Below are 18232 nucleotides of genomic sequence, written 5' to 3'. Positions count from 1 at the left end.
TAAATCAAAGCAAAAACACTGTTTTAAGTAAACACTGTTTTAAGTAGTATACTGCACTGATGATCTATTATTGCAGCATTTGCACATTTGTATTTGTTTTAGAGCAAGCTGGATTTAAGCAATTATATGATCAGCAAATATTTTTGCATACTATACTACAGTGGTTATATATTGTATATGATCAGCAAATCGTTTTGCATACGATACTACAGTGGTTATATATTGTATTATTGCAGTATTTGCACATTTTTATTTGTTTTAGAGCAAGCTGGATTTAAGCAATTCTATGATTAGCAATTCTTTTTCCATACTATGAGACTTTCCTCGGTTCACTTTTCTGCCCCATTCTACAATAGAAAGACAAAAGTAAGGAGGGCTATTGTATCCTTTCAAATGGCCACACTGTTGTCCACATTTTTTGGGTTCAGATAGGTGTAGGGAAGCTTCAGCGTCTTGTTCCGCTCCTCAATTTCATCCGACAATTTTTTCAGCTGCTTCTGAAAATGTTTGATGTGATCGCAAGGAACGTCCTCATCAAACAGTTCTTCTGGGAAATATCCAAGAGGGTACTGCAGAGAGAGAGAGAGGGAGAGAGATAGAGAGAGTGTGATAACTGTCTGCATTGACATTGACAGACTCAAAAAGCCAAAGTCATGTAAAACATACAGTGCCCTCCAAAAGTATTGGAACACATGCTTAAAGTTAAATATAAAATCATCTTTTGGAAATGTATCTTAATGCCTTAAATGAAACAGTTCATTTAAAGCATTAAGATACATTTCCAAAAGATGATTTTATATTTAACTTTAAGCATGTGTTCCAAAACTTTTGGAGGGCACTGTATACTTAGGCTAAATGTTTCTTTTGGATATTTAATTTGCTATTGTTTGAAAAAGTACATGTTGTACAGTTAAATGTAAACCTGGGGTTTTCAGCTTTCAATTTCAGTTTGACATTTATGAGGGCAATCAATAACAACAACAACAATAACAACAACACAATAACACATAATAAATAAAAATTATGATGGCAGATAAAAGCCATTTAAATTGTGTTTTATATTACTGTATTTTTTCACATTTTGTTTTACATATATATGCCATGGAGATGCACACACTCACATGGTCTGTTGACTTTGTGCTTAGCAGATTCAGAGTAGCCATTCCATTCACCGTTGTGCCCATATCAGGCAGGCTCTCCATGATGTCCTCCCATTTGGTCTGGCCTTTCTTCTTGGGAGGGGGCTTCCTGAGGGCAGTGGGGTAGTTCGGCATCCAGCCACCAAAGTCAAACTGCATGAGGGAATTTAGATACAAGATCATAGAATGTATGGTGACAAAAGTTGGGATGTGACTCCGATTCATAAAAAATTACAGTACATCATTATCTAATGGGCCGTGACCTCTATGCTGATTGTGGATGTTTTTAACAAAGCGTCGGTAGGTTTTGCCTATAGAGAAAACAACCAATAATGGTCTGGCATTTCTCCTTTGGAGAGGGCATTCTGAGTGCAGTAATGTTGTTGGTGGACATCCCAATGAACCAAATTGATTCACAGACCTATATAAGGAACTAGATGCACCGCATAGCGGTACACACTATGACCGCTGCTCAGTTCTGCACAAAAATTATTGCGCATTAACGCGGTTTTTATTATTTATTTTATACTGTAAAAGTCTGTTGCTCACAGGCTGCCGACTGCTGCCGCACTTACAGGAACCCGGAAAGGAAAACAATATTGGCACATTTGGCAGATTTAAACAAACCAACTAACATGGAGCAGGGTAGACCAATGGAACTTTTACATGGCCATTTTCATTTTAAAGTTCTTTCAGACGGCGCAATCGACAGAAGCAAAGTTATTTGTAATCACTGCAAACTTGAATTTTCTTATCAACGGAGTAGGGTGACCAGTGCGTCCCGAAAAAATCAGTTATGATGACAAGCAGTTGTCCCGAATCCCGAATCCTGCTCTAACAGGCGTCTCCTTTCCTGCTTCGTTGTTACGTGACATTAGCCTATTGTCCCGAAAAATTATAGTCTGCAGAGTCTTGAGTAGCCTAGTTATTGTCTGATTAAAAACTAAGGCTGCTCATTGCCTATATGTTTAACAGGGGAAATGCGTGTACAGGGCTGTACGCTTAGCTTTTTCATTAGGAGCACAGAAAAAATTCCTTGAAAACCGTATTGCCTTAAGCAGGATACAGATCATTCACAGCAGTGGAAATCCTAGTATCTGCTCAAACCCTCCACACACACAGAACATGGCTTGTCTTGTTTCTATTTCATATTTTGAATTCAGAATTTGTGTACATTTTGTTAACAATTTATAGCATTTTAGGATCTGCATAATTACTTATATCCTAAAATATTCAGTAATTTGAATACTTCATATTGATTACACTTGTCTTTAATGATATTACAGGGATGGTGTGTAGGTCTAATTGAGTGCCTGTCACAAGAAGTACCGTACGTGAACATAATTAGGTTTCATTCGGGTATTTAGGAAAATACTCATGCATAGTTCACTACATGTTTTCATTAATTAACATGAATGTTCAAAAAACTAACAAAGGTAAAGACAAATATTTCTGGTGTAAAAGGATGAGTGTCCAGCAATGTTAACTTCTATGATTTAGGTAGCCTACCGTGGCATGGCAGTGTGAGTTGTCCCGTTCACTTTTTCCTTGGTCGTGTTTAATTGCTGGGTGCTTAACTTACTCTACCATGACTTCTCTTGGAGTTTGGTATATCTGTTATATCCAATGAGTGACAACCAGTACTCAAAATAAAACATTACGGTATTCTCCTGATAACGTTAGTGGAATGGATTTAATGTGTGTATAGCCTACATAAAAAGACGCAGAGTGGCTATATGATACAGCGCACATTTGCGATGTAAATGTTCCGCCTTTTTAAAGCAGGTGTAGCCGACACCGAATTGTGGTTAAATCCATCATTTAGACAACAGAATCAGCAGGACACCATTTTTGTTTCATAGAAGTCTACCAGGCCTGTGTCAAATGCAGGCTCGGGTGAAGCTGGGACGAATTTAACACACGGTTTCCATACCGTGTTTATCAACCGTGATAATAATAATATTTGAAATGAACACGGTAATTGTTATAGCCTAGTCAACAGTTTTATCATGGTTTACCGTTTCACCGGTAATCGCTACATAGTCACCAACTGATATTAGGCTACGAACAGATTGAAGAAAAAGAAGAATGGATTTGGAGTGACATTTCTTGGGAGTGTGTGAAAGGGCGAGGTTGATGCTGAAAGCGTGAGTGTCCTAGCCTAGAAATCTAGACGCACCCTAGCGGCCAAAAATATTTTTGCCTAGCGGGATACATTCAATATAATTATACATTTCTGTATAGTTTGGCTTGCCAGGCTATGAGTGTCCAGCCAGGTGCGCAAGGATTGTCAACTCTCGCGAAAATGGTAGCCTACTATACTTTGATCCACTTGGTGTGGATTCATTTTAGGAGCAAAATGCGAATGAAAGGGTTGAAATCAGTACTCGCACGTGTGCGCCCATTTGATATTTTCAACTCGCACTAATATATTTTTAGTCGTTTTTGCGACAACCTGCTCGCACTGTACAGCCCTGCTGTAGCATAGCCTACTCGCGCGAATGGTAATAAGCTTATTTTCATTCATTGTTGACATGGAGGCTCAGGAAGCTCCGGGACCTGATGAACATGCCGCTAAAAAGCACAAACGAGTGCACAAGTAGCAGCCGTGAGGACAGGAAGCAACCACGAGAAGTGATTGGTCTAAAATGGTATAAAATGAAAGTTGCTGATGTCTGGGTTACACAAACAACAACTCATTTGTTATGTTTTCTTAACCGTTTGATGCATGAGCTATTGAAACCCCCTCTATTGCATAACATGGGTCACAAGTGACCCGCATTAATTTTCTATGTTTTGTTGAAGCGCTAGGGTTTCTTAGCAATTTCTATAAAAAAAACTTATTTTCATGACCCAGCACTCCATGAATTCCTCAATTAACTTGTTTTTGTTCATTACAAGACTAAGTTGTATTTTTGTCTCTTAAACTTTTTAAATAAAAACACTTTTTTCTGTCACTACCCCTCTAATGCATAACATGGGTCACAAGTGACCCCCATTCATTTTCTATGGAGTTTTGTTGAAGGGTTAGGGTTTCTTAGCTATTTTCAAGAAAATAATTCAATTTATCATTTAATATTCCAGGTTTCCATCACTTATTTAGTTTCTTCCAAACATCAATCATTATTTTCATTAATTGATGGTCACTCCTTGAATTCTAACACTTTTTATGTGCCTAAATTACATTTGAACACATGGGTCACAAATGACCCGCATTTATTTCCTATGTAAAATGAACCTATAATCAAAATTTCTTTGCAGTACTCTTTCAAATCAGTGTAATTTGTCATTTCATATTCAAATTTACCATTACATATTAACATTTTAACAAACACCAATGATTATGTTCATTTCTCTATGCCTACTCCATGAATGTGACTAAGTTTAGGGAAACAATACAATGATTGAACACATGGGTCAGAAATGACCTGTGTCTGCAAAGTGTGATTGTGAGTAAGATAATGAATATTATGTGCACCATTTTATGTAACTGTAATATTTGCAAGGCCATGGCGATATGGGGAGTGCTGAGACAACCCAGCCACAAGAGGACTTAAGACAAGAAAATCCAAGAGAAAGCGATACAGCCTTTGTCCAACTGCCAGTGATAGAAAAGTCACCCTCTCCTGCTCCAAATGCACACGGCCTGTGTGCCAGGACCATAAAGTGACTGGTCATTTGTGAAACATCCCTACTGGTACGCTGGTAGCTGGTTTGAGCTGATCTTTGCTGGTTTTCTTCCAGCTATTGCTGCTAGCTGGTTTAGCTGGTTAGGCCACCAGGTTGACATGCTGGCGTGACCATTTGAGGAAGCTGGTCATGGCGTGTCGTGTGGGATACTGCTGGTGTTAGACGGTCATGCTGGTGACCAGCCTGCCAAGCTTGACATTGTTGGTGTGAGATGGTCATGCTGGCTTGCTAGAATGACCAACATAAGCTGGCATGGCCAGTAAAAACCAACAATGTAGACCAGCAACACCAGTTAAAATGACCAGCTTGAGGTGGTACGACAAGCAAAACCATCAGTTTTAGTCTCATTTACTACTTCTCCACAGTTTGAAAGTTAACCAGTTCTCCAAGTCCTCTCGCTATAGATCTATTTTGACATCCCTCAGACCGTCACCACGGCATACCTGTGAATGATGCCATCCACAGGTAGACCATGGTGACGGTCTGAGAGAAGACTGCAGTTCTGTAGCCTATTGGTATTTAAAGTGTCAGTGACATAATGTACAGTGTTTTACAAAAGCAAATGTTTAGATATAATAACAACTATTTATTTTTTTTCAGATTATTTTTTTGGCCTTTTTATGCCTTTAATCGGTCTCTGACAGCTGACGCAACAGTATCATTCGAACCCGTTCGAACCCTATTATCCGCCATTTTGGAGGTATGCTGCTGAGGAAGTTACGTTACGTGTCCATTATCGCGGCAAAAGCCACCGCGCCGCACATAGCCCATTCATTTCCTATGGAGAGCGGCACGGCGTAGTTAACGCTTCCGCAAAGCACCTTGGGAAGGCGGCGCGGTCATTTGAACAGAGGCGATGCGTCAAGAAGTTGGGCTCTGCTGAACTTTATGCAAATGAAAGCGGTAAACGCGAGGCAGCTAGCCAATGAAAGTACGTCTTTGGTAAACAAGTGTTCTCCTTTGCTCTAGTCCTCCGGTCCGGAACCATAGCCTGCTAGAAATATTTGTTCCGCCTGCTAATCGTCTCGGTTTAATGAAAATATATAGTTATAATATTATATTATAAATATATTATAATATAAGTTATAGCGGCTACCCAGCAAACAATTAACGTTCTGCTAACTTTCACTAACGTTAGCTTTTGGTTCCCCTATGGTTCGTTTTTCAGCAACCTACTAATAACGTTTAGAGAACGTTATCTCCAGGTTGTCAAAACAAATAACGTTCCCCTAACGTTTTTACAACTAAAGAAAAAAACGTTATATTCTGGTTGAATCCCAGCAAGCAAATAACGTTAGCCGCTGGTTCTCCTGTGGTTAGTTTATCAGTAACCTTCTAATACCCTGGAGAGAACGTTAGCTCCAGGTTATCAAAGTTTCCCGAACGTTATTACAACTAAAGAAAAAAACGTTATATTCTGGTTGCATTTCTCTTTTCACACAACGTTGCTACTTAGTTGTTTTTAGGTATCTTATTTGTATAACCATATCGGTATTCTCTGGTTATGTGCGTGGGGTTGATTGATGAAAATCGCCCCAGAGTTTCTATGAGTTTCCAATTGAACACGGCCAGCAGCCACACTGCAAAGTCGGAATAATTTGTTGCAAAATCGACATATAGCCCTATTCTATTCTTCCCCCCAGAGCCTGTTGGATTGATATTCGCCCGACCAGCCAGCCCGTCAGCTAAAGGGGCCAGCGAAGCTAGGTTGAGAAACTTCCATCTCGGGTCCGTGAGTTCTGGGGTGTTGGTGTTTTAGCAGACTCAACCTCGCTAACTTTAAGACATTTGGATAACACAGAGATAAAGTTACTCACGTAGGCTGGCTGTATGGTATCGATCACATTCTTCACATCTCCATGCACTTGTTCCATTAAGTCCAATAGGCTTTAAAAAAACACTGTATAGGGTAAACCGGGTGGAAGAGCTAGCTAGCCATAGTCCCAGGCAGGCACACAACGACTTCATGCTAACTAATCTGACGAATAGTTTTGGATTAATCCATAATCGATTAGAGTGGCACCTGAAATGCATTCATGTTTTTAAAGCTTTATTTGTTATGCAAATATGATGATGAGGACTCTCATGAGGACTCAATGAATTCTTTCTCAAACGTTGAGACTGCATCTTAAACAGCACAATGTTCCCGGGGGAGAATTGTTTTATATTAACACGTCCAAGTTATAGCCTATGTTACTGTGCTGTTCACTCAGCCTATCCCACAATTCCCAGTCCCAATTTAAAACAAAATAAACCAAAATCCATCATAATTCTGAACCGAGGACTTTTAATGGCATACGATGCAATAAAAACAGCCTGTTTTGAATGTTGAAACAGTGTGTTAGGCTAGCGCCTGCTCTGCTTATGTTTTGATCTGACTAATCGTTTATTATAGGAAAAGACACCGTAGACAAGAAAGTATTAGACCTAACCGCATTTAAATACTTAGCTGACACTTGCTTATGGTAACAAGCCGTATTCGTCGCAGTTCAGCAAGCAGCTAATGGTAAGTGAATTGTCATGCGTGTATAATGTCATTGCCTTAGTCATCAGAGACGTTCGCTCGCCCAGGTTGCAGATAGGCTGTCGCCGCAGACGGAAAGTGTACAGCGGAGCTATGCCTCGATGTCACTATAATTCTACATATTTTTTCCCCCTTTACACTTTGTTGCTGGGAGGTTAGGGGAACGTTAATGCAACCAAATATAGTAAAGTTCCCTAAAGGGTAGGAGAACGTTCTGCTAACCAAAATAAACAACCAGAAAAAAACGTAGTATTTTCGTCAAGAAAACTTTCCTGGGGAACCTTGTGGCAACTTTCGCAACTTTCAGGCAACGTTTTCCTAACCAGGAAAAAAACGTTCTAAAAACGTTCTCCTAACCAGAAATTGTTAGCTGGGTAAGCCATTAAGTTTAGAACAAGTTTGCCACTGCACCCTATCAAAATGACAATGGCCGGGTTTCCCAAAATTGTTAAGAAGCTCTTAAGTGCTAAGAACTTCTTAGGAGCGTTGTAAGAATGTTCTAAGAACGCTCCTAAGAAGTTCTTAGGACTTAAGAGCTTCTTAACGATTTTGGGAAACCCGGCCATTGTTGGCGACTTGAACCAAGACAGAAAGGTGCTTTGGAGAAACATAATGACATTTGTGAGTAGCCTATTTCAACAAAATATGTTAAAATTACTTGCACTGGCTAATAGTGTTACGTATTAAGTAGCTATCTTCACTTTAGTTGCCTATGTGTGCTGGCATTGTGTATTTCGATGTAATAAACTGCTTTAGCCTACTACACGACCACAAGCGGCGACGAAGAGAGGGTCTAGGCGTCTGCAAGCGTCAACGCGCCACAATAATGGACATGCACCGTTAGTTGTCAGAGGCGCGTTAACGTGAGCTTAGTCTGTAGTGTAGTGTTGAGGAAAATGGTTCGGTCGTGTTGTGTTAACCTTTAAAAGGGTGGGTTTTGAACATTCTAACACAAGATTCCATTCCGCACATTCTAAAATTCTATGTTGAATCAGAGACACTTATATATGCTTTAAAAAGACTTTGGTTGAATTCAATGAACCCAGACATTCTTTAGAATGTTAATTTTCCAACACTCCAAACACACCGGTGTGACGGTACACTCTTAGGCTGCAACAACAAGTCTCACAACGGAAAAGGTGAGAAAATCAACCATGGATCGAGATTTTTCAAATTTCCCACCTGGAAAAAGACCCAAGGACCACAAGTTGGTGACATTTCAAGAAGGCGCAGGATGGCCTGGGTTGCGGCGGTGAGGCGAAAGGATCACTTTCGACCAGATATCTCCCTTCATGAATGTTTGTTCCCGGCATTTTCATAAAGGTAAGATGTTCTCAAGTAATTTAACTGATTTAATTGTTTGTTTATGCACTTACTAATGTTTGTTGCCTCTGTATACGTGAATTTACTACGACGTCACAACACAATACCATAATTTAAACGAAAAATTCTTCCGGGTGGCTACAGCGAAGCGTTCTCACTATTAAACAAGCATTTCCATATAATTTAACCAGGCTTGGGAGGTTGAGAAAACGTAGTAAATGGTTTGAATGAATTATGTTCTTGTTGCTGGGTGCTTTGTGATGTTTGCAGCACTAAGGGGATAGCTGCTATACCTTTAAGAACACGGGGGAGTTATGGGATAGAAAACAGAACAGGCAGGAAAGCGGGAAGCTAGAGGGTGATTATGCACGTTATGCATGAACATAATAAATATCCCGGAGTCACACAGCTATTTGCGAAACGTTGTTGTCATCTGTGAGAGCCAGGACAGGATTATTACATGTGTCCTAACCAGACACGATGAAAGCCAACATCATAAGATCCTAATCGGAGTGTCCTGACTGCAGGCATGCAATGCAACGTCTTGAGATAACTTTTGTCGGACGCCCAGTTTCTCTTTCTGAGTTGGGACAAGATTCAGATCGCCAACAGGTAAACTGATTTAAGAACAGACGTGGTGAAAATTCAGACAGATGAGGGAATAAACTCAGAAGACCGGATGAATGCTGTAGGCCTACCTTTGTCATGTAATTTGTAAAGGAGCCCCAGCCTACCATTGAGTAGTTATTGAGTCACTGCAATGTGTTAGGCTATGATGGATGGTTTGTTTCCCTGTCATCCAATTAAAAAGGCCACTATCGTTTTCTGTCGCTCGGATCGGATGTCAGTGACCTTTTTTGACGGTGAAATATGGATATGTCGCTGTAGCCTAGCGCTACTCCGCTAGGCATTCACTCAAACTACTACCCATACAGAAAAATCCATGGAAAAAATATATGCACATATATGCAGCTGCATCCAGCATATGTTTAAATAGATGGCTAAAATATATTGAATACATATATAGTACCAATCTGTATATATGCAAGTATATGTGGAACCAAGCACTGTAACATATATGTGGATATCTTACATGAAAGTCTATGTGCTGAATATATTCACTGAATAGATGCAAGTATATGCGGAACCCAGCACTAACATATATGTGAATATCTTACATGAAAGTCTATGTGCTGAATATATTCACTGAATAGATTTTTTAACGGTTGCTTCAAGTGCACGCGCACACACAGCAATTACCATCCCCCACCCCTAACTGACTTTTCAACTCCAGCCACAAGTCACTTCAACTGTCACTTTTCTGTCATGAAGCTTGCTGTATGTAAGCTGTACAAACTCTGCCGTCATCATCATATTCAAGGTAAGAATTACAGTACTTTCGTATGCCAATTGAAAACGGGAATCTATTAGAAATGTATTGTTTTCATAATGAAATCTCAACCATAAGTGATTATGATTTGATAGTGTTAGATTAGAATCATAATTCGTTAGCATATAGCTAGCGAGCTAACATCACTAACGTTAGCGATGTTAGCTGTTAATGTTAACGTTTACAGTAACCAACTTCATTATGAGGAATATCTGGAATGGTAGTTAATATATCTAGCAATAATTCAGTCTGAGATGTCGTTATGAATGTACAGCTTTAGTTTGAATTAAATATCAGGCGCAAGTAGCTTATCAAACAGTACATTTAAAGTGGCTGTTACCATGCAGGCTGAAGTTACAGACACATGAAAGTTGTTAACGTTACTATTATAATAGTGTTACGTTGCAAACTTTCATGGGACATGGGTAGTTAACATTATTTAAAGGTAATACATGTAGTGTTGATGCATAATATACATAGTGTTGCTATACGTTATCTCACCCCCTGATTTCAGGAACTATAGATCTTTGTGTTTGCAACTTATTCATTTTAGCCTCCTTCTGTTCCTTCTGTTTGCAGGCGGTGTGGTAATTGTGTGGAGGACTGCTGCCCTGAGACCCTGAGAGGAATATTGTCACTTCCAAAGCCCATTACAAGCCTGCAAGTGAGTTCACTCACCAGGTAGAGACTAGAGAGACACACACACGCGCGCGCGCGCGCGCGCGCGCACACACACACACACACACACACACACACACACACACACACACACACACACACACACACACACACACACACACACACACACACACACATATAATTGCATATAGCATTGGTATACGTGTGTGCATGTATTTGTGTTTGTAAATGTTTAACCCTTCCTTTCATGTGTCTGTTTGTTATGACTTTGTAGTGGGCTCTATGAACTGTCCAGAGCAAAGTCAGTCTGTCCTGATGGCACTACCTGCTACTATGGCTGCTGCTCTCAACCTGGTGTAAGTGTTTGTGTTTTTATCCTTTACAACATTAGGAAGATCAGACCTTATCTGACACAAGATTCCACACAGTTTATTGTACAGATTATGGTTATTTCCAAGCTGGACTATTGTACTGTTACCTGGCCTGCTTGTGCATTAAGATCGTTACAGTTGATTCAGAACGATACTGAATGCTTTATCTGTGTAGTTCTCTATGTCTCTCCTGTGTATGAGTTAGTTGTGTTGTCTCATTTAAACATGTTAGGCTATCTGTGTGGACTGCTTCACATTTTCACCTCACCATCATAGATCTTTTCAGTAGTAAACTATTTGAGGATCTAATTGATTGTGCAATTTTTTCAGGGGGCAAGTCTTAAGAGTTGCAGACGGGGGAGCAAAGGGAGTTCCTGGACCCTTAAAGGGTTAAGGCCATAATGGGTGAGTTTATTATATTTGTATGTCTTTCTCTCCAACTCACTTTGTATTTCTATGCAATATTTTTTTGAAGTGAGATAACCTTAAGTGAATATACAGTTATGAACATCATTCATATTCATATAGGCTACAGTCATATGCATAAGTTTGGACTCCCATGCTGAAGTTGAAATCATCTTTTAGAAATTGATCTCAATGCCTTAATGTAGGAAAAGTCCAACCTTTAAAGACACCCCTATGTTAAATTCCCATAGAGACAGGCAGATTTTCCTCATGATTTTGCCTTATTGACTTGCAGTTATGTCATGGATCCTGGATACTACTAGGAAATTATTCATCCCCTTGGCAAATATCGATTTAATGTTGATTTTCTCTTGACCAATATGTTTGTTCTGACTGAACATGACACTGCCACATGCCATTTTTCATCAAAATGTAAAAAAAGTTCCATGTTTCTAGCACATGGTCTTACAACCTTTTGGCATGTGGCAATGTCGTTTTCAGTCAGAACAAACATTGGTTAAGGGAAAATCAACATTAAATAAATAATTCCAGGGGTATGAATCATTTTGTTCCCAATTGCGTGTTTATTTGATCTATTATGTGCATATATCAATACATCTTTAGACATTTTTGCATTGTATGTACACTTATTTGACCTTGTTATAAGTGAAAATCTACTTCTATTGGTGAATCCTGCAAATGGAAGTTTCTTGTTTTGTGGAAATACCACTTATGTAAGATAAACTAAATTATCTTGCAAGATTTGTCAATAGAGCAAGATGATTTTCACTTATAAGAAAGTCAAAACTTAAATGTAAAAAGGTATTGCTATAAGTAAATGATAGAAAACAAGACTATAATGGATGAATTTATTTTATTTTACATAACGTATGTCTTTCTCTCCAACTGGCTTTGTATTTCTCTCCAATTATTGTGATTCTGTACTTTAGCATCCGTGGTTGTCACTAATATTTTGCATGTTCTATTTGTATATGTTCTGTCTTTTCCATAGGCCACCCAGAAGAGATTCAGGCACTCCCTCAAGATTGCTGGGCCATGCAATTAATGCCAAACTTACAGAACTGTGATGTCAGTACAGAAACAAAAATAGCAATTTTTAAATAAATTCAACAAAAGAAAACAGAAGAGTTGTGTGTTTCTTCCTCTTTATAATGATACTATGGTTAGTTTTAAGTAAATACTATAGTGAAAACAATTATAAATGCAGAAAACATGAAACCATAGTAGAATACGAACTATATTTAAACAATATATCAGAATATATGTGAGAAATATAAGTCTGAAATATATAGGTCATGTGATCACAATTTTCATGAAGGGTCACGTGATCATTCTTTTTAGTGCCATATATTTAAATATATTTAATTATATGCAGAAAATATAAGAAAGTGGCCAATTTCAAACATGTACTTATATGTTGACATATATTGATACATATATGTAAATATATGTATTTAACATAGATATAAATATATGTATTTAACATAGATGTAAATATATGTATTTAACATAGATGCCCTTATACTGGAATATATTCAAGCTGCATATATGTCAATATGTTATTTTTCTGTATGGGTAGCGGTAACGATGAAACCAATGTGGTACACACATCAATCATCCATCAGCGGTAGCCTGCAACGATGTTTTTGTACAGTTCTCCCTGTGTATTTTGCACTTACTGCTAGCCTACGTTGACACTTTTGAACAGCAAGCAGACTCGCCAGGACAATGAGCGCCTTACTGACTTTAGACAGGTGAAATTGACGAGTGACAGCTAAACAGAAAGATATACTTAGTCGGTATATCGTTTAAGATATTGGCTACGGCTATGACTTGCTGTACGAGAGACTAACACAGACAATGTGCATTAAGGTTAAGCACGCTATTTCAGTGTGGAAGATAACATGAACTTGAAGACTAATACATCGACACAGTTTATTGACTTGACCAAATGGTATAATGTCAAAATAAAGGTTCACTGAAAATGCCTTCATGAATATATTTTATTATTGATCAAGATATACACATGAAACTGAAGTCTTGCTATCTTCTCACTCATTTTGTTGACGTCCTCTTACCCTCCTCACCTAGTCCGTAGTCTCCGCTGGATATATGTTGTTTCTGAAGGAAACCGATAAAAACCCTACTGAATTTGCTGAATATCTGGCGGCGCAACCCTAAATGCAACAGGTTTTGGTCATGTAACTGTCGCCACAACACGTTTTCGTTAACTACTTGATCAATAACAATGTTTTAACTACGTTTACAGTAGCCGATTACAGTAGTAAATCAATGGAAGCAACTCGCGTTCTGCCACCCGGAAGTATTTTTTGGCCCATTCAGGCCATTGTTTACCAACATTCTGAAATCACGTATTGCGTGTTACGTTAACATTAGATGTTTGCTAGGCAAGCTGGCAATGTTAATGCTCACGTTAGCTTCACACAGGGCAGTAGGACGCTAACGTTAAGTCTGATCTTGCTGGCAGTGTTTCTCCAGCCACTTTCGTCGGTGTTGATATTATTGATATCATTTCTTAAATAATGTCACTGATTTTGGTATTTCTGTGTATTCTTTATGCACTAGCTAACTTTACATTGTCTTTGTGCTGGGTTTGCGGATGCAAGCTGGCAACGTTAACGCACAGTCGGCAGACAGGACGCAAAGTCTGGTCTTGTTTAGTGGTGTAGCTAGCGCTAGTCTGTGATACGCAGGACTAGCCTACACAGTATAAGTTACTGCACGGTGTTTTGCCAGCAACCGTTGTTGTTTAGGCTATATCCTTTTTCGTCATCGTTTTGATGGCATGTGATGTGTGATTGAGATTGAACTAATTTACACTTTAGTTTTTCCTGTGACCAGCACCTCGTGAAAGCAATTGTGTGTGTGTGTGTGTGTGTGTGTGTTTGTGTTAACTCGTTTTTTAAGTCCGAAATATTTTGCATCCTTGCTTGTGCAGGTCAGCCTGCATATGAGATGCTGGAGACTGATCCAGACTGGGCACCATCTCTCCATCTGGGCCACATGGATTCTACGTGCACAGACACAGCACGCTCTGAGAGGAGAGGTAAGCGGGAGCAGCTGAAAAGTGTCACACAGCAGCAAGTTAGGACTGAAGAGGCTGGACATCATCACCCCCCTGAAGAGGACGCACCAGAGGCTGAGGAGGACGCAGCAGAGGCTGAGGAAGGTGGCCAGGCACACCTTGAAGAAGGCACTCAGGACAACACCGAGGAGGTGCCAGAGACTGAATGTCATCTGTGTGCTATCAGGTCTGCCGAAGTAAACCGCTTGTTAGGAGAAAACCGAGAGCTACGGCGTGAATTAGAGGAGTACAGAATGTCTGAGAGTTTCTTTGGAGGTAGTGATGATAAAGTCAAGTACTATACAGGTCTGCCAAACTTGGCAACATTTATGGCTCTTTTCAATTTCTTGGTGCCTCTAATGGCAGACCAGAGAAAAATACTCACTCCTTTCCAAATGATTTTGCTAACTTTCATGCGTCTTAGATTGGATCTGCCTGCACTACACCTGGCCCATCTCTTCCGTGTGTCTCCAAAGACTGTATATAGGACATTCAATGACACTGTGGCATTCTTGTATGCAAACCTGAAGCGTTCCATTGTATGGCCTGACAGGGACACTTTGCGTAGCGTTATGCCACACCAGTTTGTGGAGGCATTTGGACACAGAGTTGCAGTGATAATTGACTGTTTTGAGATTTTCACAGAAAGACCAACCAATCTGAAGGCACGTGCTCAGATGTTTTCCAGTTACAAACACACACACACCATGAAATATTTGATTGGTATTACACCCAAGGGATCAATTTGTTTTTTATCAAAAGGCTGGGGTGGCCGCACAAGTGATAAACATATTACGCAGAACAGTGGGTTTCTTAACAACTTGCTGCCTGGTGATATCGTAATGGCTGACAGAGGCTTTGACATTCAGGAAACTGTTGGTATGTTGTGTGCAGAGGTAAAACTTCCAGCATTCACAAAAGGTCGCTGTCAACTGACTGCAAGGGATGTAGAGGAGACTAGAAAGATAGCACACTTGAGAATTCATGTCGAAAGAGTCATTGGGAATATTTGTCAGAAGTACACAATCCTAACAGGAACTATACCCATCAACATGATTCTTCCATGTGAAGGTGAGGATGTCACATTTCTTGACAAGATTGTTACTGTGTGTTGTGCATTGAATAACCAATGTCCAGCCATAATTTAGAATGGACTTTCTTTGTGTTTCTCCAAGGATCACATTCTGTGAGTGTGTTTAGGATCCTATTGAACTTTTAAGTAACTTTTGTTTCTACTGTACATATTTTAATTTCCATTTACTTATACTTATACTGTTTAAAAACTAATTTATTTGACTTGGTGTTGTATGTACAATAAAGTATGTGATGGTGATTCTTAAATCTATTCTTCTGTTTTCCTTATGAAGCTTTACTAGACAGAATGAGGTATGGAACCCAGTACCGTTCACACAAGTCAATGTTTAATTGTAAACAAACATTAAATTAATTCAATTTAAGTGCAAATCAGTGCTGTAATCAGTGCTGAACAGTAACAAAATGAAGGTAAGCCAGTTTTTAAACTGTAAATAGTGTTGAATAGTAAAAAAGTGCATATAATCAAGCAATAAAGATATTAAGTATAGAGTAGAAATATAGTATTTATGTATGTTGCACAACAGTGGATGTTGAAGTAAAGTAACCCGTTACAAGCTCAGGGAGAGACACAAGCTCAAAAAATCGCCGTGCCTTCTCCAAAAGGGCATTCCAGAGGAGAGGGTCAGGTGCAATCCGCAGCACAACGCAATCTTTCAAAGTCCACAAAACAAAATCGCAGTAATCCACATCAGTGACAAACATTTGTGTCTGTACTTGCTTGTAGTATGGACTACTTTTCTTCAGTTGAAGCTCCCCATCCACTACTTCCAAACAGAAGTTTGTGTCACCACTGTTGCATGCTTCCTCAACGGTGTGGTCACGGTACTTGTATGGGCACTTAATCTCAATGCAGCCCCTTCCACAACAGATACATTGAACAGTCCCATCTGGTGATGCTCCAACATGAGGAAACTTTGGGTTTATGATGAAACCACACTCACTCATTTCCATGCCACAGTGATGATTCTCAGCCTGCATTCTATACTGTGCTCTTGCATTCCCTTCATTTTGTCTTCCCCATGTAGTAGCAGCACAGTGGTTGGCAGTACCGTTGTTTGGGTAACACACAGCTTTGACAGTAGACAACGCAGGCTTTTCCAAGTTAGACACAAAGACCGAATGCATGTTTGACGCAGTGATCCTTCCAGTGCGAAACTGATACCAAGACGAGGATTGGTGCTGCCTCTTGGTTTGTCTTTCGACAGATTGGGCCTGATCAAGGGAAACATCTGCCCTACCTATTAAGGTCTTGCAGTGTAGACGCAAGGCGGGCAGTTCAGTGCCATCCATTTGCTCATCCCGGAGATGGCGCAATGAGGTTGGTGCTGAGAGTGGCTGTATAGGGTCTGCAAAAGCATCGCAATAACCGGAAAAATTTGATAGAACAGCAGCTTTAGGGGACACTTTGTGAAGTTGTTCAAGATATGACATCCACTGCTCCTCTGTAGCAACACCGAATTTGCAGGAGGCGTTTGATGACGTTCTTAGAGCAGGCATGGTCGACTCCTCCCCATCCAGAAGTCTGTTAAATTACTTTCTTTTGGCTTTTGCAGAGGTGAAATCTATTCTGTGTCCTGCCTCTGGACCCACCTTTGTCATGTTGCTTGGTATCATCCAGTATGCAGGCTGGCCGGTCACTGTTGGCATCTCCCTGCATCTCACCACTGCCTCCAATTTGAAGAGCATTGCTGCAACATGTGTACATGTCTCAGCTATACCAGCCATGCATGTACAATGGCCTGAGATTATAGCCCCTGATGAGTTGATGATGGCCCATGGTTTGAGTGGTGTATCATTCAGACGCTGCGAGTGTAAGACCTGTAGAAAATATAGAATAATGAGTTACTTTGATGTGGGGCATCTATCTATCCATCCATCTATCTACTGATTCATTAACTTAAACTAATCTATCACACACTTTACCCACATGATCCAATCATGGACTATACATAGCCTAGTCATGCATGTTGTTGACCTAAGCATGTAGGCTACTGACTCCTTTTGCACCTTGCACTTTAACAATGTATTGCACGTTTTGCATTTATGTGTATGTATTTATTTCCTATAAATACTAGGCTATTTATTGACTTTATTGACTAAGTGGTAATTAATGTCTGTTTATATGACAAGTTGAATATATGTAGCAGATACGTTATAGGCCTCGCCTATTCCCCGGCCTGCGGTGCATCGTAGTGCGTGTAACCCATATTGCTGCCACTAGACTAATCAAAACAGGCACATGACGCACCTACACAAACAAACAAAAAAATACCGCACCATATGGATGTTATTGTTGGCCCCTCCCCGATCCCAAAAGCTGATCCCTCCCGTCTTAAGTAACCTTGGTCTATTTAGGATAGGCTACATCAGCCTTGTAAAACAGTTGAAAATGTTGAAAACCAGCTTACCTTAGTGGATACAATGGCGTTGTCACAGTCCTTTGGTCGAAATGTCAACAAATCCTGTACCCAACCATTGGTGAAATGTCCGTGGGCTTCAAGAGATTTATAGTTACGAAACTGCTCGTAAGTGTAAGCACTAATGCCGTGG

General features: G+C 39.8%; 1 protein-coding gene and 1 long non-coding RNA gene across 3 annotated transcripts in view; one reads left to right on the top strand and one right to left on the bottom strand.

Moving 5' to 3' along the window:
* Window positions 1-389: 389 nt before the first annotated feature.
* LOC134068630 (hydroperoxide isomerase ALOXE3-like) overlaps window positions 390-18232 on the bottom strand; it is an 87523-nt gene continuing 69680 nt past the window's right edge. The window contains exons 13-14 of the mRNA XM_062524316.1: window positions 1122-1292; window positions 390-569 (exon numbers count right to left, since the gene is read on the bottom strand). Coding sequence (XP_062380300.1) covers window positions 390-569; window positions 1122-1292 — 351 coding nt within the window. The remainder of the gene's footprint in view (window positions 570-1121; window positions 1293-18232) is intronic.
* On the top strand, window positions 9956-12625 carry LOC134069210 (uncharacterized). 2 transcript variants are annotated; one of them, XR_009936787.1, is made up of 5 exons: window positions 9956-10057; window positions 10646-10730; window positions 10980-11061; window positions 11407-11481; window positions 12494-12625. It is a non-coding gene; the product is annotated as an uncharacterized LOC134069210 (long non-coding RNA). The 2 variants fall into 2 exon arrangements; XR_009936788.1 differs by having other exon boundaries at window positions 10646-10747.

Source organism: Sardina pilchardus, chromosome 21, assembly GCF_963854185.1.
Source record: "Sardina pilchardus chromosome 21, fSarPil1.1, whole genome shotgun sequence".
Lineage (NCBI taxonomy): Eukaryota > Metazoa > Chordata > Actinopteri > Clupeiformes > Clupeidae > Sardina > Sardina pilchardus.
Note: the sequence above shows the minus strand (reverse complement) of the source record. Positions and strands in the feature narration are given on the sequence as shown.